The sequence below is a fragment of the Megalobrama amblycephala genome, linkage group LG3 (assembly GCF_018812025.1).
Source record: "Megalobrama amblycephala isolate DHTTF-2021 linkage group LG3, ASM1881202v1, whole genome shotgun sequence".
NCBI lineage: Eukaryota > Metazoa > Chordata > Actinopteri > Cypriniformes > Xenocyprididae > Megalobrama > Megalobrama amblycephala.
Genome location: NC_063046.1, coordinates 31,513,081 through 31,540,443, shown reverse-complemented (window position 1 = coordinate 31,540,443; position 27,363 = coordinate 31,513,081). Strand labels below are relative to the sequence as shown.

Sequence of the window (27,363 nt, the reverse complement as noted above, 5' to 3'; positions counted from 1 at the left end):
TTAAATATTTAAATGTAAAACATGTTAAGGAAATCAAAACAAACCTCTTTATTTGACACTTTCTTTACACAATAATCATAATGGTAGGCACAAATCTATAATGACAGATTGTTAAAATGATATTCAGTGTTGTCTTCACACCATAGACACAAAATAAGAAAAACTTCTTAAAAACGAATATGTTTAAGTATTAATTGCTGCAAAAACTAATTTATTTAATACCAGAGCCAACACAGCCTTTTGCAATTTCTTCTGTAGGAAGTTCGCTACTATAAGGCTGTGTTCTGCTATTGTTGTTGTTTAAAAAAAAAAAAATTATTAGCAGCATTTGGCATATGACATGTTGAAAACAGAATAACATAGTAGAGGTCCAATGTAATTCGAGGTCATGTATTTGTGTATTTTACATAACGTTAATAAGAGTGTTATGGAAAATGGCTATTAACCAACAATCTTAATGTACAACAATAAACCCACATTACTGTGTGGCAGAGTAAATCCATCAAAACGATCTGGATGCCCACAGCATTCCGAGAAACCCTTGAAGGTCATAACCATAGCTACTGACATGTGATTTAAAGGGAGAATCATATCCGCCCATGTATGTCCTTGAGAACAATCAATAGAACAAAAAGCTCTGCAATCCTTATCGAGCAAAATCATCAAATTTCAGCCAGAAAAAGAAGACACTCACTGCAAGTCAAAGACATTGTTAGGTGTTCATCTGATTCATGTAAATTAATTATAGAAAGACCTTTGTTTAGATTTGAAATCTAACAGAAAGGAGGTTCTGTCATATGATAATTTACAGCAAGTGTATAATAAAGCAATCTGATGTCTTATACAAGTATTTTTACTCAAACATGGAAAATTTTCTTCATAAAAGCACGAGGAGAACAAATGCAGTTGAAGATTAGAAAATATGATTCTAGGCATGTAATGATTTAAAGTTTCAACCTTATGCCCTGAACATGGGAACAGCACAGTTCAAGAATATCAACAAATGTTTTTCAGTCTAAGCTTTTAAGTTTATAGTTTGCATTCATTTTCCAACAAGTACGTTTTTTTTTTTTTTTTAAGAGACCTTCATTTATTTGTCTTCTTTAACCAATGCAATTATTTGTGATGCATTTGTCTAATACCATAAATGAAAAGCATCACATCTGGATATTTAATCAAGCCACAATTCAAAGACCCTGAGGGCCAATCAAAAACAAAAAGAATAAATGCGATTCCATAGCATGTCCTATCGGAGATGTACCTTCTGATCGCAATCTATTGCACTATAACTTGTGATACACATACTGCATATGACTATTCTCTTTGCAAGAGAACGTAATGAATTATGTACATTTTATTAGGTTAGGCTTCCTCTAAGCAAACGACAATACAAATCTTCCTCACATCCAGACATATGCTAATCTAATTGATGTAGTAATTCTCCTCTCCATCTCGTAAAGTGTTTTTCTAACATACACAACTGACAAAGCAATATGAGAGGTTATTTTCTGAGCTATTTCTTTCAGTTAAGAGTAGATAGTTTGTTTAATGTAAATATATTTAAGTGTGACAGCTCTCATCCAGTCGTAGCAACTCCAGTGTTGAGACCAATAAAATGAGGTACAACTTCTTTCCTTTCCAGTGAAGGAGAGAGACGGGAACATCCCTAAGAAGACTGCAGGGCTGCCAGAATAAAGATTTCCCTTTTACACAGTCTCCTCTAAACGTCCAGCGTCTGTGTAGGTGTTGCAGTGTTTGTGGTCTGTAGGGCTGCACTGCTCTAAAAGCCACGCCATGCACAGTCACTGCAAAGAGAGAGAGAACTACATGAGTAGCAGTACACAATGGCTTAATTATCTATGAATACTTGTATGTTTAAGTTATTGAGAATCATATATCTATATACGTATCTTATATTAAAGTGCCTCTATTAAGGCCCGTTCAAACCAAGATGTGTCAAACCAACATAACTATAATTGCGTTCACACCAGCGAACGATAACAGTCTGTTTCAAAGTGTGTATATGTCATTGAACATTTTGCTGTTCTTGTTGCATTTACACAGCTTTAACCAGCAGATGTCCTCAGCATGCTATGTTTCAAGTGAATAGCTAGTGTAATCGATCTAATCTAACAGTGAATTTAGCTGACAAAGACACAGTGGAATAAAAACAACGCCTAGTCTTTTTCACTGCAACTTTAAAAAAAGCAAGGCAATGTTGTCGAAACTAGCGCTGGATACCTGAGGTAATTTTATGTTACACTGTTTGCTAGCCTGGCATAATGATCTCATTGTTAATACTTCTCACCATTTATTCCGAGGGTATGACCGATTGTTTTCCATATATCCATTTTCTTTAAAGTATCCTTGAAAAGGGGGTTTGACTTGTCAAACAGTGGTGAATTTTTTTGGACCTCGGCGATTACCTTCTCCGCAATGTCATCTGCCATTTTAAATGCGCTAAATTAGAATGGATTCTGATTGGCTGTTGGTGTTTTATCGTTCAACATCTGGAAAAAAATCGTTCTGAAAGTGATCCCAATGATATCGTTCCTCTATATCACTATAGTTGTGGTGTGGACTCTGCTATTCTTTTATATTTAGAACGATTTTTAGAACTATATCTTTATTGCTCTTGGTGTTAACGGGCCTTTATTCTATTTTCAAAGGTTCCTAATTTTGTTTTGGAGGTCTCCTACCTACAATAGGTTTACATGCATCCAAGGTCACAGAAACACTTTAATTTTCTCATAATATACATTGTAGCATCACCTATTTTCTCAGTGTCTGAAACGGTTTTGATAAATGATTCGATCTCTAAACACCTCCTTTCTGAGAGCCTACTCTGCTATGTTTGGTCAGACAGCCCAGTCTTTTGTGATTGGTCTATTGCATACAGCGTGTGTCGGAAACTAACACCGTGACTACACCGGATGCGAGTGGCGCGATGTGACACGACACGACAAAAGGCAACAGAACCCATTATAATCAGTGATGTTGTATTCACTGGATGCGGCATGGCTTGACAAATCCCGACAGTAAACTGATACCTCGTTCTATTTATGACGTTCTCCAAGCACTCACGATACTTCTCATAGGAAGGACAAATGGATTTGCAACAGTCGCTTTGTCTCGTCCAGTGTAGGCAGCTTCTAGCTGTTGTGGCATGGCGCGATGGGACATGTCAACGGTCGCATCCGGTGTAGGCACGGTGTAAATGCCTGAATTTCAGCTCTGGAGGCTCCTCACCACTTCTATTAGGGTTGGACCTATAGACAATGCCATCGTCCATCGCTGATGGCTGACAGACAGCGGTGTGGATCACAGCACCAGGATTGTTTATGGTAATGATATTTCAGCGATACATCCTCTAGTAGTTTTATCTAAAGTCAAATGCTCTTCATTCAAGCCCTTTCAGCTCCATGCGCATTCTCTCTTTCTCCAGGGGTGTTTGTCCACTGTTGCGGAGCAGAGTGAGCGTTTTTAATTCATTCCAATGGAAGTTGAGTTTACCGCTCAAACGCCCAACCCTAGCTTCTATACACAGTGATATGAACAGTAATGTATAAATTCGAGCCCAAGTCATCATCCTTTGGAAGTGCATGCAAAGTGGATTTGCTCTCACAGAGAGGAAAAGTCTTCTCGGCATGTCAACAACAGGAACCAAACTCTTCCAGGCCTCAGCTACAACTACAGTGTTTGAGGGCAGGTCAAACATTGTTTGCGAGCACCCAACGAAGACCAGCTGCTGGCATTATGCAAATCTGTTACAAACCTATGTTGGTACATGCAGGAAGTAGACTTCAGAATTGTTTTTTTCTTTTGGGAGACAATAACTCCATTTATTGTGCACTTTGATCTTTGAAACTTTGCAGACCTTTTACATTCACAAACAGCTATATTACACACAACATGAAAGGTAATATCTGAAAAAGCATAATAGGGGCACTTTAAATGTTCACCAGCATTCAGAATAAAGGTGTTTACCGGATCATGACACCTCACAGCGGCAGTTCATACAGTCTTGGCCATTGTCATCTGGTGGGTTCAGTTTCCTCAACTTATGCTGCCTGATTTCACGGACGAGTGTGTAAAAGGCATCTTCCACTCCCTAATCAGAAACACACACACACACACACACACACACACACACACACACACACACACACTAATTAGAGCTTTTCTGAGCTATATACATTCAGCCTTGTCATGAAATTAGGACTGCTTGATACTTGACAGAATTATTGGTTATACAACATAATCTATTTGGCTGAAATGTTTCTAACCTGTCTTGTCTTGGCTGAAGTTTCAATGTAGGGTATACCGTAGCTACGGGCGAGTTCCTGGGCTTGTCTTGTGTCCACAGTGCGTGCTGGTAGGTCACATTTATTACCCACAAGCACCATAGGCACATCATCTGAGTCTTTAACCCTCTTAATCTGTTCCCTTTAAAAAGAAACGCAAACAATCAACATTTATAATGACATTTTTTTATAAGAAACAAAGAGATGTATTCTGTTTCCTATCATTTAACCTGTACTGATGAATGTCCTCAAAAGACTTGGTATTGTTGATGGCAAAGACACAGAGAAAGCCCTCTCCGGTCCTCATGTACTGGTCTCTCATTGCACTGTACTCTTCCTGACCTGCAGTATCCAGGATATCTAACAAACACGTCTCTCCATCAATCACCACCTGTTTCCTGTATGAGTCCTGTGAGAAAGAACAGATCATAAATATCCATAGTAAGATGTTTGAATATTGTAAATTCTCTTACTGTTCAATTGGCACTGTAATATACTGTGAAATATATCCTGTTACTGATAAAGAGAAAGTGGAAACTATGAACTATTTGACCTAAAGTGGGGGGAATGTACAAAAAGTATTCTTGTCACTTCATAACAGTAAAGCTGAACCACTGTAGTCATGTTGACTATTTTAACAATGTCTTTACTACTTTTCTGGACCTTGAATGGGGTAATTTCGTTGCTTTCTATGGGGGATAAAAAAAAAAAAAAACTTGGATTTTATCAAAAATATATATTTTTTCTTCTTTTTTTTCAAAGATGAACGAAGGTCTTGCAGGTTTGGAACAACATGAGGGTGAGTACTTGATGCCAGAAATTTCATTTTTGGGTGAACTAACCCTTTAATGTTGGGAAAGCAATCTCATTGGCTGCAGGATCAGCAGAGGCCAATCAGCTTGTGCCATGTGGTAATGTGATTGCTTGCAGATTGCATGTAAAGGACCTATCAGCCTGTGGCATCTTTTTTTTTTTATTGCTGAAGTATAATATATAAAAATATAATAAACTATTAAATATGAGACAAAGGTAAATGACAGAAAATACCATCTTGACTTTTATCTTACCTCAATGGTTGGGTCGTATTCATCAACAAAGTGGTTCTGAATGAGCTGGATGGTCAGAGCACTCTTGCCCACACCACCTGCACCTACCACCACCAACTTATATTCCGTCATTCTCACTGCTGTTGAGTCAGAAGCTGAAAGAAAGCAACAAGGAACAAGGAAATTTTAGGAAAAAAGAACTGAGAAAATGTTTGAATGAACCATTATAGGTCTTATACACTTGAAACAGTCTGTTGAACAAATGAAAATGAGCTAACAAGGAAACAGAACCGACAGGGAGTTTATAGGAAAAGGTTAAAATAATAATAATAAAAAAGGATTCCAGGCAACATCTACGTGAAGTATACCAGTGTTTCCTGGAGCAAAGCACGTACATTGCTGACAATATTTAAGACATATGAAATCACCCTTGTCTAATGACGTAACACTAGACAAAAAGAAAAGCTATTTTAGGCTGCAGGGGAAACTTCTCTACAGGACTCTCCCTGACAGTGATCTATTTGTGTTTTAGTTAAAATGTTTGATTCAGTGCCAGAAGAATCTATTTCACTCACAACCTGTGTAATTTCATCCCTCCCAAACTAGATTTTAAATTCTGACAACCTATTTTATAAAATATGGATCCTCAGGAGAAGATAAGTAAGAACCTACATATAACAGCTGACCATCTAAGATGTGCATGTGAATATTTTATTCTGAATTTTCATCCATTCGCTTTTTTAAAAATATTTATCTGAAAGTATTTCCTAAACTATTTTTATATCGCCATACATATGGAGTCGTTAACATACCTATAATATTTATTTAACCAAATATGAGTCCAATAAAGGTTATTATACAACTACTCTATTACTTTCTAATGAGATCAAAAAGAATTAGGTCATCTGACTATAAGTTATAGGTCATCTGACTTTAAAAAACATCAGTCAAGCCATCAGGTTCAGCTGTGGTCACTGGACACTGCATCAAGTATTCCATTTGAAAATCTATTTTTAACTCCTCCACCTGTCATGTAGCCTTACCTGTGAAAATAATTTTCTTTTTTCCCTTCTGGAAATTTACAAATTTTATATTGCTTTTAGGCTCTAGATCATGGTTAACATGTCAGGCTTTAACTTTTAATTACTAACCCGAGTCAAAATAATAATTTTTTTTGCCCATAAAATTAGAGATCACACGGTACCAGGTAGGATGTCACCCTTTAAAAACTTCCAAAACACACAATCACACACTAATATATATATATATATATATATATATATATATATATATATATATATATATATATATATATATATATATATATATGTGTGTGTGTAGGCTATGTATATGTGTGTATGTGTAATATACAGAGAATCCCTTTACTTTCTCCCATTACAGCTGAAATACAATGACATCACCTTTATTGACTTTTTAGATGGTGGGCAATGTAAACAACGTTGTCATTTAGCTGAGTGGATCTCTGCTAGCATTACAATACAATGGCAACCAATCTATATGATGACATAATAAGTTTCAAAAACGTCCATAAACTAAACCATTACACTAGAGTACAAAAACTATTCTTCATAGAACGTTTCTCGTCTGTTGGTATAAATAAACTAATTTCTCATGCATCGATCACTATGTCCATACGCAACACCGCTGTATGAACATAGGGTATGATAGTTGCACGAGCAGCTCCTACAATCTAACGAGATGAATGGAATTCAGGCGCGCGCACTGATTTGACGCATTTGTTTCGTTTTCCATGTTCACTACAATAGTAGTTCTTCAGTTTCGAGATGCTGGTGAAATGATTTATGCCTTGATGCCAATAAAATGTTCCGTCCAGCGTCTACAAGGAACATTTTGTTGCTGCTGTTATTCCTGCATGACATACAGCATAGAAAGACAGCAGCTGGACTAGTACTTACAAAATACGCGGCGCTGTTCGCTCGTCTCGACGACACTCAACACAAGTCAATAATATGTCGACATCCCTCCCGCTGCTCCTCTCAAAGCGCTGCTGCTCTCAACAGTTTTCGTCATTAGACAGCGCGTGTTCTTCTTTTTCTTCTTCTCGCGCGCTACAGATTCGCTGAAGCAGATGCGATCAACATAAACACCGAACAACGAGCTACCGGTGTGGGTCGACTGATAGGCGAGCAGTGTGTGTGTGTGTGTGTGTGTGTGTGTGAGTGTGAGAGTGTGTGAGTGTAGGGGAAGAAGAAGAAGAAGAGGGCGCTTAGAGCTACAGCACACGCCCAAACCCTGTGTGTCTCAATACACACAACACCACACACTCTCTCAACCCTACTTACATTACAGGTGGGCTGTCTTATGTTGCAAAACACAAAAACAACATCCTTTCTTTCTTTCTTTCTTTCTTTCTTTCTTTTATTTTCTTTTTTTTTTTTTTTATATTATTATTACAGAACAATGGCAATATAGCAAAGTTGTTGTTTTAATGAATTTCTTTCTTTCTTTTAAATGGTTTAAAAACTGAAATCTTTCTTTCTTATATTGATTTAATCTTTAATGCTTTTTAAACTTTTTTCCGAGATGAGTTTTGTGAGTCTGAGGGACATATACAGTGTATAGTTACAAAACATTACTGAGAAATAGTTGATGATTCCCTATAGAATATAATTAGAAAAAAAACAACAACGAGAATTGAGTGAGAATATTTGATAAGCAGGTGGTATAAATATGTCGTTAATGTCTTTCTCGGGTGGCTGGTGATTTCTTTTCATGTCATACTTAACTGATATAAGCCGTTTTCAGGGTTGAAGTGTTTTATTATTTCAAAATCACTTCACTGATGTAATTTACAGAATTGTCCACTAGGTGGCAATCTTTCATCTCCGTAGCCGTAAGGCACACACTTCCAGTCCCTGTTTAACCTCAAATATATTTCAGAGGTCCACTTTAGTTATGGGACCGCAGTCATCATAAAAACAGAGTTAAAAGAGTATAAAGAAAAATCATACTGCTGTCATTCACACGCCATTAATCCTTGTGTCTCTTGTCCCTTCCTGCTGAAAGGCAGCCAGAGAGTCACATGGCCTTTTGTATGACGACCAGTGCGCATTTCATTGGCTGATTTGCTTGAAAAAGCATCCGTCGTCAAGGCAACCAAGAGCCGCAGTCCCACTTCACTTGTCTGGTGAGGCCTTGACAAAGTCACACAGATCATTTTTTATCTTCTGCTTGTTGTTTCACTCTCTCATCTCCTGTGCATCTCAAGAGTTGATAAGAGGTAAGTCAATAGATGAGATGTACAATGTAATGTGCTGTTTAGCCATAGAAGTATATTTTCTTGTGATGAAAGCTTCTTGTACTGAAAGCTGCAGAGAGCTCACACACGATGAGAGGGTCCTGAAAGATAATGCATGACCTTTTATAATCATTTTACATGTTGCATCAGGTGAGTTTCTTTCATTGCTTGTCATTGATCAGCAACCAAAGTATGCCATCAAAGAATATAAATGGAATAGGCTAGTTTACTTGAATAATGGTGACTGAGTTGCCACAATTCTTTTTCTGTTGAGAGGAATGGATGGTTAAATGCATTGTGCTTTGAGCAATGAGTCTCCTCATTTGTTTCATTCCGGCGTTCATCACTTTCAGACTTTATTTGCGCCATGTCTAACAAGTGCAAGATGTTCCATTGTAGATATCGGTGGAGTGATGTGAGCCTTTCCCCCTCTCTGTCATGTAAATTAAGAGCAAACATAGAGTCATCAAGGTGGCCATGTTGATAGTGAAAGCATAAGATAAAGGCAATCTCTGCAGGCCATCTTGAACATCACCTCTAGAAATGCAACAAGTTGGCATACTGTAATTACTTAAAAAAAAATCAAAAGCACTGGAAAGTTTGCTTGTGTAGTAGCAATACTTTGAATGTAAATGACTTCTGTAAGAAATGTTTTATTTAGTACAAATATTGTCCCAAGGGACCATGCAGGATATCACTGTATTGATGTTTAACTAAATGCTATTCAGTGCTTTTACCTGCTTTGTCTCGGGATGTTCCGATTATGTTGAGGGTAGCGGCCTTTCATGTGTTAATGTGGCAGTTTAAAGGGTTAGTTCACCCAAAAAAAGAAAATTCTGTCATTAATTACTCACCCTCATGTCTTTCCAAACCTGTAAGACATTCACTCATCTTTGGAACACAAATGAAGAATGAAATATGAAATTTGAGAGCTTTCTGTCCCTCCATTGACAGCCTACGCAACTACAATTTCAAGCACCTGAAAGGTAGTAAAGACATCACTAAAGTAATCCAAGTGACTCCAAATCATAATCTCCGACAACAACGTCTGCTCTCGCTTCAACACGACTAGCATGCGTCATGGTGCTCTCATAAACGCAAAGAAAAGCACTTGCGTCACTTCATAAAAATGAGGTTAAACCACTGGAGTCACATGGATTACTTTAATGATGTCTTCCTTTCTGAGGCTTGAAAGTGTGTAGCTGTCAATGGAGGGACAGAAAGCTCTCAGATTTCATTAAAAAGATTTTCATTTGTATTCACAAGATGAATGAAAGTGTTATGGGTTTGGAACGACAATGAGGGTGAATAATTAACGACTGAATTTTCATTTTTGGGTGAACTAACCCTTTAATGGTCATGTAGCGCAACAAGTGTTTAAAACATTTTATAGCACTCTAAAATATATGTTTTCAACAAGCGGTATTAGTTTTACTCATGCTTAGGATTATAGATTTGGGGTTTTCTGAATCAGTTATACTGTTCAAAAGATTGTTTTCAACACAATTGTTTTCAACATGTAAGAAATGTAATAATATGATAATAATATTACTGTTTTACTGTATTTTTGATCAAATCAATTCAGCCTTGGTGAGCAAAAGAGACTCATTTCAAAAACTTTCAAAAAAATGTAAACCTTACGGTTAATGAATGGTAGTTTGCATTTTTCACCTAGCAGAAAATAAAAGTAAAAATTCCTCAGACTTAAGTCTAGGTGTCCTGAGCCATTTCAGATTATCATAATGATACTATGGGGTTGGGCTTTTTTGACTTGGGCTGGTAAGCAATTGCCTAGCAACCATCCAAAACACCTTATCAACCTTACATCAACGTGTTACAAAATACTAAGACTTTAGCAACCACAGAAACACTGGAAATAGCACACAACACCTTAAAGTGATGTTAGCAATCCCTAGAATAATGTTCCCTACTCCTAAATGAACAATCCAGAACACCCTAGTAACCACTTATAACATTCACATTTTAGCAACAGCACAGCAATGCACAAAAAAAACGCACTCAAAACAACTTATATACCTCATAGCAATGGCCTGGTAACTACCCACAACATCCCATTGTTACTACATTTACATTTTCTTACAGGCAGGTATCATCTGGTAAGTTGGAAGAAGGAACTTATTCAGTTTATAGAGGAAGCCTAATCAATTGATCTATACAGGAACACAATGACCACAGTTATGTCACATTAAAAAAATGACAGGCAACAGAAAAGAAATAAAGTAATACTAAGTGTACACTTTGTCAGTTTTACAAATCGTGTTAAGATCTTGACAAAATACTGACAGAGAGAATGAGAAGTAGGGCAGAGAAATACAGAGAGAGAGAGAGAGATAATGAGAGCACTTTTACTGGTATTACCTGTGGAGGGGGAGGAGCATGGGAAGGCTGTGCTATGTGTCAGCATTGTAGAGAGCGGAAAGAGCGAGTCAAGAGACGAAATGAGTAGTGCGCCATTAATCCTGCTCCTATAGATACGGGAAAAACAACACCTGTTGGACACCAACATCTGTGTTACAGGTTAACTCTTTGATTTTACATTAGACACGTTTGAGGAAGGTACTTTTTGAAATTTATTCATCATGGTAACCAGGAATGGGGACACACAGAAGCAAGCTTTCAACTCTAAGGTAAATATAGCTTTCTCTCTGACCAGCAGGTTTGTCTAGTTAGTCTGCGAACTTGACAATAAAATGTGACAAATTTTACACAGGTGTTACCATCATGTCTGGAAAGGAAAGTGGCTCAAACAAGGAAAAAGTAGCTGAAATTGTTTTTGGATTATGTCATTGATTTTAATCAGTAATGAGGAACTGAAAAAAGTTTACAGAAATCTGATACAGGTAAACCATTTCTTTTTGGAAGCTAAAGCCTGTTGTTAAAAAAAAAAAAAAAAGAAGAAGAAGAAGAAGAAGAAAAAAGAGGTTACCAGGTTTTGTAAAAACCTGCTTTTATTAATGAAAAGGGAAAAATGCCTGAGGGTAATTAGTCATAATTCAACTGTGTATTGTCCATGGCTAATGCAGACATGTATTTCACTTGACGGTTGGACTGTGTGGAGTTTGCTCAGTGAAAACTGCTGTGCTCAGGTCCTTTGACTCATTCTGTCACTTATGTAAATGTAGACCTGAATAATGCCTGAGTAAATTACTACTTGGTTTCAACTCTGTAGAGTTTGTATTTGTGATTTGATAAGGATCTGTTTGTTTAACCATTTGGGCATAGTGCTGTATCTAATGATATTTCTTTGATGAAGTTCTTCTGGCTGTTTTGTTGAGTAACTATCTTTTTATGGACTTTTTGAATATTTGAAATTTAATTTCATAAATAAACAAATGAATAAGTAGAATCAGTTTGCAAAGCTGGCATTCAGCCATACAGATTAAAAACAATCATTTCTCTTTTCTGATACTTTGTTGACAGGGTCTACTGTCATTTACCTTTGCAATATGCTCATTTCGTGTGCTCAACAAACAGAGACACAAATAGTTTACCTTGATGTTTTGCTGGTTTTTATGAACTCAGCAATCAGTTACTTCATTCACCGACGACACATTCTTTCCTCGGATCATTTAAGGAAATATCTAATTACACAAATTTGCATTAAAATTCTGCTGCATTCCAATCACCTGACAAAATGATGTCACTTTATTTGGATATGCAAAACAAACTACTGCTCACATCCACTGCCGTTTGCAAACTTTGTGATGGAAAATGGTCGATTTCATTTAACTGACCACCTGCATAAATTCTAATTGATGCAGTATAAATGAATCTTTAAACTAGTTTGAAAAGCATTAGTGATGAAAATTAATGTGTAAAAAAAAAGAAAAAAAAAGAAAGAAAGAGCAGTTCTGATTTATGTTCCTGCCGCTCAAGGCTACGAATCATGTCGTAAATTAAGTGGAGAGGTTGTCTCGCTCTGAGGATGGTTTGAAAGAGAGGACCACTCCCAACCTAAAGTGAGTTTGTGGTTATTCTTTGTGGAAATTCTTGTAAATCAGAGATTTCCCACCAGGGATGCGCACAATCCAGGGGGTTCCTATGCAGATTCAGTGGGTTCTTAGAAGGGTCTAGATTGTTTAACTATATAAAACAAAAATGTACTTAAAACGGCTTACAATAAAAACATAGTCTATCGACTAATTACAATGCATTCAAAAAACAGTATATGTGTGTTTTAATGGTAATGCTAAAAGGAACACACTTTTGGTTTGGCGTCAGTGAACGGGTACTTGAGCATTATTGATGAGACTGTGGGGTACATAAGACAAAAAAAGCTGGGAAACACTGAAGTAGATGAGCTGAAAGAGAAGTGGTAATGCGCATCTCACACAGACTTTTACTGTAACCTCTTACTACTATTTCCTATTTCCCCTCTTTTAAAAAACAAACAAACATATTTTCTACTTAAAATTTGTCTGGAATTCTTTAGCAGGAAAAGTGAGGTTGATGCACCTGTAATGCTACATACCAAAGGTATCGTACTTTGTTTGGAGACACTATTTGCTTGCAGTCGTCAATGAACTCACATGAGAGGGAGGTAGTACACTCCTTCTGTACACAATGGGGAAGGTTTAGATATGCTGATCTACGTAAGCAGGCCAGTTTCACCCCTTTAACACAAGAAACCTAATGCCTGTGAGACACATCCCTGGGCCTGGTTCTGGCTGGTTCACATAACAAATGGAATTCAGACAGTTTAAACATTTTTTCTTGCTTCTCATTGTTCAGTGAGAATGCCATCAACATACAGTGTCTTAGTATAGGTGAAGTATCAGATGACATTTCAGGTATAAAAAAAGAGAGTTCCTTATTCTGTAGTAGGTCATTTAGCTGTCAGACATGTAAAGGTCTTATGACCACAATGGATCATCTGTCATCCTCAGACTGAAAAAAGAGCATGAAACCTGTATTTCTAGTTTGCCATATGTTTCTAGTAGCATGTGCCCTCCTGGGTATTCTTCAAAGCCCATGTTGACAGGGAAACATGAGAAAAGGGATGACTTTCTCAAGCATATTTAAGTTTCACACCTTCAAAAACAAGTTTCAAACTTAAGAAACTTTGTGAAATTGATGTTAGTAATTAATGACCTGCTTGTCTTAATTTGTTATATAATTTAAAGTGCCTTGATGCTGGTTCATTACTAGATTCCTAATTCTCCACATAATATTGCATTACTGAGTTCGTAGAGTCAGTTAGAACCACTGAATCTTTGATGTTCCTGGTCATGATACTGGTTTAGGGTTTATGGTCTTAAATTTCAGGAATGGAATGTCTAGGCAAAAAGTAGGCAGATGTCATGGGTCTCCACTCCACACTTCATGGTAGATTTGTGTAGTTTAAAAGACACTGGGAAAACAACAGAGACTAGGATCTACTACAGGTCTGCTGACGTAGATGGATAGTGTGCGATTACACTCACATCATCAGATCTGCTACAGACAGAGAGGAAGCTGTTCACAAAGTTTGCTGACTTTTTGTTTTTCTTGTTTAAAGCTGCAGTCCGTAAGTTTTGCCTCTTTGTCACCATCTCTGTTTGAAACCTGCAATTGCAGTTATTTGCGGTATTATCATCTTTACATGGGTTGTGGATCGGCACGGCTGTCAGTCACCACACCGGTGTGGATACTGTACTTCAGAATCACAGATTCTACATTTTGGAAGTATGACCAAAATAAGAATTTTCACCGGAAAATGTCATCTGAACAAGTAACATTTGACCAACTGAGAAAAAAAGTGTAACAATTGCACTGCCAAAAGTGATTAAATCTAACGATCGCTTAGCTCAGATCACGTAAAACCATGCAAATTATTATTATTGTTATACTTTGTTCTCAAATTGTTAATGTTAACAACATCAGCATTGCGTGACTATGTGTATTTATTGTGTATTAGCATTACCTGTAGATTTCAATTTCCACTCCGCAGTCCGAAGTCTTTTGCTTTTGACTACAGGTGAATCTCCAGTTGTCACTGATGAATGTCATTTGGACCTTTTTTGGATTACAATCTGCCATCAAAATGATGTTTAATTATTCTAGCTGCTGTGGGAAAAGGCTATAAATGATCTGCTACCAGCAGCATCCTCACATGCCATATAGCCTACTAACTGGGACTTCTTCTTCATGTAAACAGACGTGATGTAATGACACAAAGACGAACAGCTGCATGCTCATATTTCCTGCAGAAACCCACCAGTAATGATTTTATTATAAAACATTATTACAAGCTTACCATTGTGAATCGGGCTATGATAAGGAGATAGTTTTGAACACTGACTGGTTATATACTGATTTTGGATAATTTTTAACCAAAAAAAAGTTATGGACTGCAGCTTTAATAGGTTTAAAACATGACAATTATATTAAGTACTTCTTGCATTTCCTATTCTTCTTTAAAGTGAAATAGAGGCATTGAGATGTTTGTGAAGGGCTCAGCCACTGACATCATTTAAAACTTAACAGAACATGTTCCAGTTTACCTGTACAGAGCTGTTTGTTTTGTAGTCCTGCATTTTTAGAATAGCTGTTTTGGATGTGTGAGTAAAACAAGATATGTGGATAACATTGCTTATATAGGTTTCCACTTTTTGCTTTACAACATAAATTACACGTGATCATACCTCAAATGTGAATTTTGAAACTGTTGTGTTATTTTTCAAACTTGTATTGCTGAATAAGAAGTACATGCACAGGGATGCAAGTTTAAATGATTGATGAATCAGATCAGACCTTTGTCCTTAGCAGTAATAAAAACAGAACTATTGGCCGTTGCATTAATGCACTGTGTTTATTGCACCACAGCTTTTTAATTGTATTGTAATAATACGGCTGTATTTGTACACCAATAGAAATGAACACCTTTCTGAAAATGGAATGTTTTTCACAACAACACATACTACAGGGGATTTCACAATTCACAAATACAGCTTTGGGCCAATCATTAAGTTTTGACGGAGAAGTCGTGACTGCTCTGTGCTGTTTACAGTAATAAACACTGGATCAGAATGTGTTTGGAGTTCCATCGTACTGCTTTATAAATGTAAACGTGCTCTAGATGGACTGTTGTGGTGTGTCTTACTCTTGCTGCTTTTTCAGCATCTTGCACATGAACTCTCTTTGAACTGTCATTTTTGATTTCATGGTGACTGTAAGCAAATCGTATATGAAAACATGCAATATGCCAAAACATAAAATAGTTCCAAATTGCCATGAGAGTTTGTTGCATTGCTGCCGTTGAGCAGTGTCACATTGGACAGGTAAAACGGTAACACTTTACAATAAGGTTTCATTAGTTATTAAAATTAGTTAACACAAACTAAGAATTAACAGTACTTCTACAACATTTACTAATACATTATTAGAATCAAATGTTATATTTGTTCAAATTAATTGATGTAACATGAGCTAACATGAACAAACAATGAACAGCTGGATTATTATTAAATAACATGAACAAAGATTAATAAATACTGTAACAAATGTATTGCTCATTGTTAGTTCATGTTAGTTAATACATTATCTAATGTTAACAAATTAGACCTTATTGTAAAGTGTTACCGATAAAACTAAAGCACCTCTCCTCATGCGGAGAGAAAAAGAAAACTGAGTTTAAAGTCATTTCCAGTCATTGATATACTGGTATTTTCAAGCTGATGTGTGAATGTTATCCTAAAAAAAAAAAAAAAAAAAAAAAAAAAAAAGGAAAAATAAATAAACCACATTCAACGTGTCAAAGCAGCTATGACTCATAAAAACACGAAATGTTCCAGCATTTTAGCCTAACATTAACATTAAGGTTAAATCTGTGAAGGTCATTGTGCTAAAATAATTAATTACAACATACAGAGGTGTGGCTTAATCAAGCCAAAGACATGACATCTTTGTTACAATATAGTATTATGAAAAACAAACAATGAAACCTTAGCCATGTTCTGTGGAGAAACAATAGTCTTAACTTAATCCTGTATCTCTTAAGGTTATTTCCATGTTGTTAAATGAACGATCTAGTGTGACAGGCAGAAGTGTTGTGACTGCGAGTACAGTACACACATTCTTTGAGCATGTGAGCACAGTTTCAAGGTTTGCAGGAATGTGAAGGTTGGTTAATGATTGCCTCAGGAGTCAAGCATTATGTGCAGGTTGAGGACATGAGACACATACTAACTCACCTCACAGAGCAGATTAAAAAAAAACAGATCTACCCCCGGTTTCACAGACACGGCTTAAGCTAGTCCTAGACTAAAATGCATGTTTGAGCTGTTTTAACTGAAAGTAACTTGCACTTACTTAAAAAATGTCAGAGCTGTTGTTTTGTCTCAAGATGCACACCAGTAATGTTTTTTTTTCTAGGGTATGTTTCTAAAAGCTACTTAAATACCTTAAATTGAAATAAAGCCAAATCCTGGTTTAGCCTAATCCCTGTCTGTGAAACCAGGCCCAGTGCTCTTAACCTGTTCATTTGGCAGAAGCAAAATGAAACATCTGTGTTTCAAAATAGGTTGATTTTTGTGATTTTCAGATCATGCTAATGAAGCAGAAGTTGTTTTCAGAGATGCTTTGTGAAAAATACACCTGGTTCCTTTACAGTCTGTCTAGATTAATATTTCACCATGCATGCTTCTAGAGAAATGTGGTGTCAGGTTGAAAGCGTTCATCCTATTGTACCTCTTTTGAACCATGTTATAACAGCTACATAACATATGAGTTTTCATCACATCTCTTTGATGTAGTATAAAACATTATCTAACAGGAACAATGTTTATAATACATTTTGGCATTCGTTGGTTTAATCCATTGCATACTTTGCCATTATCCAACTTGTAAGGCAACATTCCTCATAATCGAATACCAAAACCTTTTGAGTGTATTAATGCACTCTTGTTATAGTTTTTGATGAGTTTAGTGAATTTAACTAAAACTACAATTTTCCTTTTTGAAGGAGAGCAAAAGGAACAGAATCAGTTACTGGGCTGCTTAGCCGCTTCATTTTAAAAACAAAGGATCATTTTTGTTGAAATGTCCTAAAAGTTAAAGTGCTTAATGGGTTAGAATTAAAAAGGTAATGCTGACTCCTGATATTATGACTGTTTAAGGACAGTTCACATCCGAACCTGTTTTCCTGTTTAAATCCAAATTATGCCTTTGGTTGTTTCTGTTCTGAACACTTTTGTTTTTGTTTTTGTTTCACTTAAAATATTCTCTGTATTTTAAGTAATTGTTCTTCACAATCTGTTCAGCAGAGCACTGTGATGTAGAGCCGCTCCTTATTGACTTTCTCACAGTCATGGAGCTGAAGGTTTGGGTGGATGGCATTCCACGTGTTGTTTGTGGCCTATCAGAAGATACATCTTGTCAGGATGTAGTCATTGCTCTTGCTCAGGCTATAGGTACGTTTTTAAGTATCTCTCTCTTTCTTATTTTTTTTTCTTGTTGAGTAGCTAATGCATTTATTTTTTAACGTTTTCTCATAATGTGCTCTCCAGGGCAAACTGGTCGGTATGTTCTCATCCAGAAACTACGGGATAAAGAACGGCAGCTTGTGGCCAATGAACGCCCATTGGAGTCCCTGGCTAAACTGGGTCAGTTGGGCAATGAAGTGCAATTCATCCTACGACGCACCGGCCCCACGAGCAGTGAAGCCTCAGATCAAAGTCGAGCCCCGCAATTACCCAGACCCCCAGATCCAGTGCCCCTCAAACACAAAGAACCAAAAAAAGCTCTTACTTTCAATCTTGGGCCCTCCACATCACCCCGAACTCATGGAAAACAGGTTGAAAAAACACCCAGAGACTCCCAAGCACGAGGGGTGTCCCCATCTCCACCCTCGTCTCTTGCCCAAGCTGGTCCATCCAAAGACACACTCTATCAGCAGATTCTACGACAACAGGGGCAGCTACAGTCTCTGCAGGGACAGCTAGAGGCTCTAGAGAGGGAGATGGCCGTGCGGGAGCAGTCTCCTCCTGCAACCCTTTCCCCTGACCTCCTTGAGGAAATGGACCACCTACAGCAGTTTTTTAGGAGGAACGAGGCTGAGCTGGCCCATACGCAGTACTGGGAAAATGAATTTCAGTCTGAAGTTCAAAGAGAAAAGGAAATGCTACAGAAAATAAATGAACTCCATTTATCTCTAGACAAACACAGTCGAAGGCTGCATGAAACAGACAGCCAATCTGAGCTGCTAGAGCGAGATATTCAGGTTCTTAGTGAAACCAAGAGAAATGGTATGCTTCAAGCCAGACCCAGTGTTGAAGAATCTGTACTCATAGCGAAAGAACAACTGGACAACCATCAGCGTCAGGCGGCTGAACTGCAGGCATCAATTGAGGAGACAGAAAAGGTGCTAAGGCTGGCAGATGAACAACTGCAGGTCTGCTTTTTTGTTTTTATAATTCAGTACTACCCACTAGTCATATTATCCATAATTTATTGTTCCACTAGAGGTTAAGCTTCTAATACTTGTTTAGTTATTCATTTTCATGTATAAAATTGCATAATGCAATCAATGTATCCTCTCATATTGTGAGACAATATTTCATAAGCTCACTGGGTGGATGTTATGAGGCAGTTTAGAAATATCAGAGAGGAGGATCCAAATGCAGTGACTATTTTATTAAAACAAACCAAACATGAGATGAACAGATCTAAACCGAGCACACATAATATTCACGTAGGACAACAGCAGACAAGGAAGATGCGAAACACTGGGATTTAAATACACAAGGGGTAATTGGCAAATAAGACAGACCTGGCAACAATCAAAGAATCATCAAGAAAAACTACAAAGGACTACAAAACATGGTGCAGAACAGGAAATAACATAAAAGTCCACACAAGATCAAGGGAACACAAGACAGGAATGTAACAGTGGACTAGAGTTCACTAGAGTCACCAAATATTGCCAGAGTTATGTGCTGCCTTCAAATATGCATACTTCCTTACTATATAGAATGTGATAAACAGTACGGGAAAAGAGTAGGATGTCCAAAGACAAAAGGTGCATCTCAGTTCACGTACTTAGGCACTATTCTTCACCATTTTTGTAGTATAACTAGTGTGATTAGTGTGTTCAGACTGAAAATACCAAAAAATAAAAGTGCACTACAAATACTTAGATGATGCACCGATTTACCCCAAAAAAATGAAGTGTGGAATGTTGGACACTTCATGCACTCAACTGTCGCAACTTTAATTCATAGCGAAGGGGGAGGGGCTATCAGACTACATTTCTGGATGATAAAATAACCTTACAAATTTGTAACACTAGATGGTTGAGTACATAGTGTGCATAGTGTATATTTGGAACACAACTATAGTATTTGAAAAACAGTAGTTATAATCTATCCGGATGACTTACTACTTCCGCAGAGATGGAGTGTGCATTCGATGGACACTTTACTATCCCATGAAGCCACGGGTGAGGAGCTGTGAATGTGAGTGTAGCTATTCAACTAACGCTGTAGATCAAGACCAACATAACAGATGTAGTACACCCAGTTTTCATTGATACTGCACACATTTTTTAACAGTCACAAAGTAACTGTTTTTCATCAAATGTAGTACCTACTCAGACAGTATGCGATTTCGGGTGCAAACAAGTAATTTCCATTCTCCTTTACTATTACGTGGCTCTCTGGAATACTTGATTCGGATTGGTCAATCTTGGCATTTGGTTGTCTGATATTCTGTAATATCTGCCAATGTCATGGCAACACTGTATAGACCTCAATCAGGGCAGCGCCATATTTAAATTTTAACAAGAATGAAAAAGAGGCTGTGAGGGATAGAAGTACAGTGCGTTCAGTGGATTGTACTGTTGTTTAACAACATGCTGATTGTTCAGATGACAAACATCTTTCTAAAAAAATAAAAATAATCTTTTAATAGACAAAAAAAACCATTATTGAATGTTGTGAAAATTTCTTGATCTAGGACCTTTATACAGTGCTTGCCATTGTAAAGATTGTAAGTCTATCCCTCACAGCCTCATTTTCATCCACGTTAAAGTCAATATGGCGTCTAACCTGACTAAGGTCTATATCAGCCTGCTCACCGGCACAACACTCGCGTCTCTCGTATCACACCAGACTCGGCCTCTCTTGTTTCATACAAAGGCAATTTGCAGCATCTTTCTTCTCAGTTTTTGATTGTAGTGTAAATGACCTCAGTGGACCACAGTGTTAATATTATTGTAATATTGTTATTGTGTTAGTTCTGTTGCTAGCCTGATTATTTTGTTCAATTTTTTATTAGTGGAAGCTTTTAAAGATTATATACAAGTCATTTCAACTCAACATTTCATGTTCACATATCACCTTGTCGGGATTTAGTTAATGATAATGACTTGCTGACTGTACAGTATCCCTTACATAAAACCTCTTTGTACTAGCCTCACACCAGTCCATTAAATGCGGACACACAAAAGCATGTTGTGAGCACTCATCATGACTAACTGAACCTCAGGGCTATATGCTGTACACACTACTTCACTATTACTTCATTTGTTGTCTCACTCCCATCTGCAAGGGCAGTGCTAAATTAATTCGTCCTACTGGTTGTTGTTATCACCAACAATACTTGTCACACCTTTGATTGTTGAAATCAAAAAGAGTGAGATTGTGTGTGTTTAGCATGACAATGTCAATAAGTACTCACCCTCATGTCGTTCCAAACCCGGACACAAATTAAGAAATTTTTAGTTTTTTTTTTAGCTCCCATAGAAAACAATGAAATGACCACATTCAAGGTCCAGAAAAGTAGTAAAAACATAGTTAAAATAGTCAATGTGACTACAGTGGTTCAACCTTAATGTCTTGAAGTGATGAGAATACTTTTTGTGCACAAAAAACAAAACAAAATAATGACTTTATTCAACAAATTTGTCTCTCCCCTGTCAATCTCCTACGCTGTTTACATTCCGAGCTTCCGTGTCCTACGTCAGAACGCCGGCTCATTATTGGCCGACGCTGTTCATGTGAGCAGCACGACGCATACGTGTGATGCTGACGCAGGAGCCGGCCAATACTGAGTCGGCATTCGGACATAAACACGGAAGCGCTGCACTGTGTAGGAGACTGACAGGCAAGAGAAGAGATTGTTGAAAAAAGTCATTATTTTTGTTTAGTTTTTGCACACAAAAAGTATTTTCTTCACTTCAAAACATTAAGGTTGAGCCACTGTAGTCACGTTGACTATTTTACCATGTTTTTTTTTTACTTTTCTGGACTTTGAATGTGGTAATTTCGTTGCTTTCTATTGAGGATAACAACACCTCTCGGATTTCATGAAAAATATCTTCATTTGTGTTCCAAAAGATGAACAAAGGGTGAGTAATTAATGACAGAAATTTCATTTTTGAGTGAACTAACATTTTACATCTGTATGGGCATTTCACTACAAGAAAAGGGAACTATGTGATAAAAGGAACATTGATGTTGAAAGTCACTACTTCAACTTTTTCCTCCAACCCAACACTAAATCTCTCTTATGTTCCCCTGTAGGCTAAAACCAAGGAAATGGATGATTTGAACAAGGAGCTACGCCAGTGTAACCTGCAGCAATTTATCCTGCAAACAGGAGTCACTCCAGCACAATCCAATCAGCAAACTGAAGAGATAGATTTTGCTCTCCTCAAGCCTGATGGACAGAGTGATGAAGGTGTGTAAAATGACAAGCAGTTTTCATACACCGCTAGTTGGGTCTTTTCTACTATATATGGGGCTAATATGTTTTTATCTTCCAAATGGGAAAATACTATCTGGTGGTTTCAGAAGAAATCTATCCATAACTACACATAACCAAATAACTGACACTGTGTTTACGACAGATTCAAATTCCTCCATCTTGGAGTTTAACCCTCGCACCACTGCCAAGCAAATCCTTGGGAACCCACGCAGCCTCCAGAACCCGCTTGTCTCCAGCCTTCATCCAGAGGGTGTGTATGTGTGACACACAGCTTGCACACTGCTGCCCTCTGCTGGCTAAAGTCTTCTGCTTGTCCACTTCTACCTCTTCCTGCTTCTCAGAATGCACACTCACTTTACTGCACAACTCCTCTCCTCTCTGGTGGCTCTTTGTATTGTCAAATGCACTGTAATGGGCTATAAATTCTCTGCCAACAAGACAGAGAAAGAAAGAACACCAACCAGCATGTTCATTTTGTCTTCTGTGGTTTCTTATAATCAGATAGCAGGCCAAGCTACTACAAAAAAAATGATCACCTTCCCATTTTGCTGAAACCTGCACTGCCTTGGGGTTCTTTCATGCAGGCTCAGGTGAATCATGAGCTACCAGTGTGCTTTGCTCCATGTTTCCTGCCTGGCACAAGTGTTTTATGTAGAAAGAAATTAAGTAGTTATTCGTTTCATGTCTTTCTATGGAACTGCTTCCAGTGGTTGCTGCTCATATTGATCACTTGTGTGAACAGAAATGTTGCAACAGACTCAAGGTCAGGCTGTAAATTGTCTGGAGCATTTTGATGTTCGATTTTGAGGTTTAATGTTGCTGTTTTTTTTAAGCTAGAGCCTTTTTCTTTTTCTTTGTTTACATTTTCCACATCCTTCTTTCTTTATGAAGTCTTCCCCGTGTCTGTGATATGAAACATTACCACCACCAGTTGTATTTAAAAACATATTTTCCAATTATCTTCCATGAAGCCCAGAACCTCATTCCATTTTGTGTGTGTCTTACAGTCCTGTCATCAAGAGAGACATCATGGCGATAAAGTCTGGAGTACAATTCTGGAGAAATATTCACTGTTCACTTTATATTTTTTCTGCTTAATTTTATCTGAATATGTTAATTATAGTTTCTTTTGTATGATACTCTGTGAAATGCATTTGTGAAAACATATTGTAAGAATAAGTCTATGTAAATACAGTGCTGTCTTTGTAACTATTAAACAGATTAAGATTTTTGAATGTATTTTAACGATCTTCATATATTTCATTAACTAAAAACATATCAAAATAAAAAGAAATCATTACAAGTTTTTAGGTTTATTGATTTTCCATTTTAAAATTATAGATCTGCTACACATGTTGTTGCAGAGCAAGCAAATCCTGTAACAGATCTAGGCAGGTGGAGGTGGAGGTTTTCAGAGAAACTTTGATAGCGCACTGCAGGAACAGTTTACAGCGAACACTGAACCAGACCATTTAAATCCTGAGCAAGCAATCTTATTGGATGCAGCATCAGCAGATGCCAGTCAGTTTATGATATGTGACTGCTAGCAGATTGCATGTAAAAGACCTATCAGCCTGTGCCATCTAGAGTTTCATGACTGAACTAGAAATGTGTATATATATATATATATATATATATATATATATATATATATATATATATATACACAAAATAATCCACAAATAATCCACAAAGTAGTGAAAAAAAAAAAAAAAATCTGAGACAGGTTTTAACTCTTAATTGTATAATTATGTTTTTTTGTTCGTTTGTTTTTTTTAAAGCCCTCTGTTCTGAAGATGAATCAACACCATTGTCATCATCACATAAGTGTGTGTTGGGCACAATGTTGTCACAAATAAAATGCTAAAATCACAAAATAAAATGCTCCTTGGTTACTGATAGACATCCACTGATATACAGTTGCAGATTTACTTGGTTTATTTTGACTCTGCTATAGGAATTCTGCTGAGATTTAAACCTGAGACCATTATCACATATTTTAATTTGATAATGTTTCTGTTTTGATTCATAATGTTTTGTTGATCTCGCTTTTTTTTTTTTTTTTAGCAAGATGGCATATTACAATAAAGTATGTCTGTTCAGGATTGTTTGCCTACAGGTGCTATTAAGGGGTAGCCTGGTAATACCAGACTCTGCTACTTCACTTTGCTTTGTAGACAGAGTCTGGAATGGCATAATAGAGAAGTGTTTTCTCTCTCGCTAGGGGGCGCTTGTCTGAAGTTTAAAATCATTGGTTACCCGTAAGCCAATCAGATACGTTTAGTTATGACGTATGTTATGGGCCTGTACAGCCGCATCGAAGCACAGACATCATGCATCGAACTCAAATCTATGATTGAACTTCCACTGTAAACCTGTTGTAAACACATGATGATGCGAGCGAAATACCGGAGTGAACATGGCTGTAAACGACTTTTGCAGATTATGCGAAGTTAATGCATCCCGAAGTTTGCATCCCGTGTCTCGTTTCCCATTTCCGCGGTCGTTTCGGTTTTCGATTTCTCTAACCTACAATGTAAAACTCGGCGCTTAGCATTACGTCACGGCTCTCAGCCCGCCCTCTGTTCGTTGATTGGCCCGGCTGTTTCCAGACCGGTGGCAAACACAAAGCTCTGACGCTGTATCAGACTGAGTACAGAAGCGAAATGAAATTGAGCGGAAGTAGGAAGTCTGACGTAGTCAGGCTAATTAAGGGGAGGGACATCTGAAAAACATTTGTATACACAATGAGTAACTCATTTTGGACTGTTATTTCTGAAGAGAAAGACTAAATTTGAAATGTATATGTCTGCTGTATTGATTTTTTTTTTCAATATTTTGGAGTATATTAGCATGTAGGCCTATGACATAGAACATGGAAATTTGCCATTTTTTCCCTATTGTTTGTCATATTTGTTTGCTTGGTCAGTGTCTTTGTAAGGTGTAGACTGTAAGGACCTTTGAATAACTGAAATAATTTGGTGAGGTGATAGAGAACTGTAATGCAGTCAACCCAAACCTTGCTTATTCAAGATATTCTGGTTCCAAAAACACGTCCGGGAGTAAGTTCAGTCATCCCAGAGTATGATCACTGTTAACACACAAGGCATTCTCAACAGAGCAATGAGTCACCCCATGGAAACAGATGCTAAGAAAAAGTGCACCATACTACTTTCTTCTTCTTTTATTTAATTTAATTTACAGGTGTACTTAATGTATATCGCCACCTATTTGGTGGTTGTGCAATCATTTTTCAATCTTTTTGTTTAACAATCTTTAATCATTGTGTCACGGTGGCACACAAAAACAAGATGTTAGGATCCAGTTGCAGCATTTATTGGGCAATCCAAAGTCATAATCCAGAAAACAGGCAAGGGTCAAAATCCAAGAACCAGTCCACAAACAGCAAGCCAGAGGTACAAAAGTGCACGTAACAAAATAACAAACCACAACCAAGGACAGAAACAACTGAGACTAAATAGACAGACACTAATGAACAAACACAAAACAGCTGAGTGCAATGACATGAGATAATGAGTCCAGGGAAGTGTCTTATGGGCAATGTAGTTCAGACAGGTGACAAAAGTCCCTCTGGTGGCTAAACAGGGCACTCCAACTCATGATCATGACACATTGTGAATAAGAACTATATTGTATGTTTGATGCAAATTATATAGTAAAAAGAAAGACTGATTAAACTAAATAACAGTCTGTACTTGCAAAGATAACATGGCTGTAAAAGTTTATTTTTTATGATTAGTCATTTTGCTCCCACATTGCTTGAAAGGTATATATATATATATATATATATATATATATATATATATATATATATATACAGTACAGTCCAAAAGTATGGAACCACTAAGATTTTTAATGTTTTTAAAAGAAGTTTCGTCTGCTCACCAAGGCTACATTTATTTAATTAAAAATACAGTAAAAAACATTAATATTGTGAAATATTATTACAATTTAAAATAACTGTGTACTATTTAAATATATTTGACAAAGTAATTTATTCCTGTGATGCAAAGCTGAATTTTCAGCATCGTTACTCCAGTCTTCAGTGTCACATGATCCTTCAGAAATCATTCTAATATGCTGATTTGCTGCTCAATAAACATTTATGATTATTTTCAATGTTGAAAACAGTTGTGTATTTTTTTTCAGGATTCCTTGATGAATAGAAAGTTCAAAAGAACAGCATTTACCTGAAATACAAAGCTTCTGTAGCATTATACACTACGTTCAAAAGTTTGGGGTCAGTAAGAATTTTTATTTTTATTTTTTTGAAAAGAAATTAAAGAAATGAATACTTTTATTCAGCAAGGATGCATTAAATCAATCAAAAGTGACAGTAAAGACATTTATAATGTTACAAAAGATTAGATTTCAGATAAACACTGTTCTTTTGAACTTTCTATTCATCAAATAATCCTGAAAAAAAATATTGTACAAAAATATTTTGTACAATTGTACACATTAAATGTTTCTTGAGCAGCAGATCAGCATATTAGAATGATTTCTGAAGGATCATGTGACACTGAAGACTGGAGTAATGATGCTGAAAATTCAGCTTTGCATCACAGGAATAAATTACTTTGTGAAATATATTCAAATAGTACACAGTTATTTTAAATTGTAATAATATTTCACAATATTACTGTTTTTTACTGTATTTTTAATTAAGTAAATGCACCCTTGGTGAGCAGACAAAACTTCTTTTAAAAACATTAAAAATCTTAGTGGTTCCAAACTTTTGGACTGTACTGTATGTATATATATATTATATATATATAATTTGAATAAGTGCTTTATATATCGATATAACGTCTCAGTTATGTATGTAACCATAGTTCCCTGAATAGAGAACGAGACGATGCATACAGTTGCTATAGGAACACCTTCGGTGTGACAAATGTCTGAAGCCCTTATACCATCATGCCATTTTATCACCGGCAGAAGTAATGATTATGAATGTGTCAGGGATGTAACCTATGTAACCTCCATACTCCACTTGCTGTGGAGT

At 36.8% G+C, this 27,363-nt stretch overlaps 2 protein-coding genes across 9 annotated transcripts; one reads left to right on the top strand and one right to left on the bottom strand.

The window, feature by feature from the left end:
• Nucleotides 1-24: 24 nt before the first annotated feature.
• hrasb (HRas proto-oncogene, GTPase b) lies at nt 25-7,645 on the bottom strand. Its single transcript, XM_048185153.1, has 6 exons — nt 7,288-7,645; nt 5,372-5,505; nt 4,535-4,713; nt 4,287-4,446; nt 3,988-4,111; nt 25-1,805 (listed from the first exon to the last, which is right to left on the bottom strand). The coding sequence occupies exons 2-5, from the start codon at nt 5,480-5,482 to the stop codon at nt 3,992-3,994; spliced, it is 570 nt and encodes a 189-aa protein (XP_048041110.1). The 5' UTR covers nt 5,483-5,505; nt 7,288-7,645; the 3' UTR covers nt 25-1,805; nt 3,988-3,991.
• Nucleotides 7,646-8,458: 813 nt separating this feature from the next.
• Nucleotides 8,459-23,641, top strand: rassf7b (Ras association domain family member 7b). 8 transcript variants are annotated; one of them, XM_048185148.1, is made up of 7 exons: nt 11,050-11,278; nt 11,362-11,491; nt 17,894-18,040; nt 18,137-19,020; nt 22,151-22,307; nt 22,477-22,584; nt 23,342-23,641. In XM_048185148.1, the coding sequence occupies exons 3-7, from the start codon at nt 17,938-17,940 to the stop codon at nt 23,371-23,373; spliced, it is 1,284 nt and encodes a 427-aa protein (XP_048041105.1). In that variant the 5' UTR covers nt 11,050-11,278; nt 11,362-11,491; nt 17,894-17,937; the 3' UTR covers nt 23,374-23,641. The 8 variants fall into 8 exon arrangements, with proteins under 8 accessions (XP_048041102.1, XP_048041104.1, XP_048041105.1 ...); XM_048185146.1 differs by having other exon boundaries at nt 17,891-18,040; XM_048185145.1 differs by lacking the exons at nt 11,050-11,278; nt 11,362-11,491 and adding an exon at nt 8,459-8,612 and having other exon boundaries at nt 17,891-18,040.
• Nucleotides 23,642-27,363: the final 3,722 nt, after the last annotated feature.

What these genes read in the sequence shown, in the direction of transcription:
- hrasb (XM_048185153.1), bottom strand. Translation starts at nt 5,482, where the DNA reads ATGACGGAATATAAGTTGGTGGTGGTAGGTGCAGGTGGTGTGGGCAAG. An exon ending in GAGGACATTCATCAGTACAG is followed by an intron (nt 4,447 to 4,534) that starts GTTAAATGATAG and finishes TTCTTTTTAAAG; the next exon opens with GGAACAGATTAAGAGGGTTA. An exon ending in CTTCAGCCAAGACAAGACAG is followed by an intron (nt 4,112 to 4,286) that starts GTTAGAAACATT and finishes GTTTCTGATTAG; the next exon opens with GGAGTGGAAGATGCCTTTTA.
- rassf7b (XM_048185145.1), top strand. Translation starts at nt 17,938, where the DNA reads ATGGAGCTGAAGGTTTGGGTGGATGGCATTCCACGTGTTGTTTGTGGC. An exon ending in TGCTCTTGCTCAGGCTATAG is followed by an intron (nt 18,041 to 18,136) that starts GTACGTTTTTAA and finishes TGTGCTCTCCAG; the next exon opens with GGCAAACTGGTCGGTATGTT. An exon ending in TGGCAGATGAACAACTGCAG is followed by an intron (nt 19,021 to 22,150) that starts GTCTGCTTTTTT and finishes GTTCCCCTGTAG; the next exon opens with GCTAAAACCAAGGAAATGGA.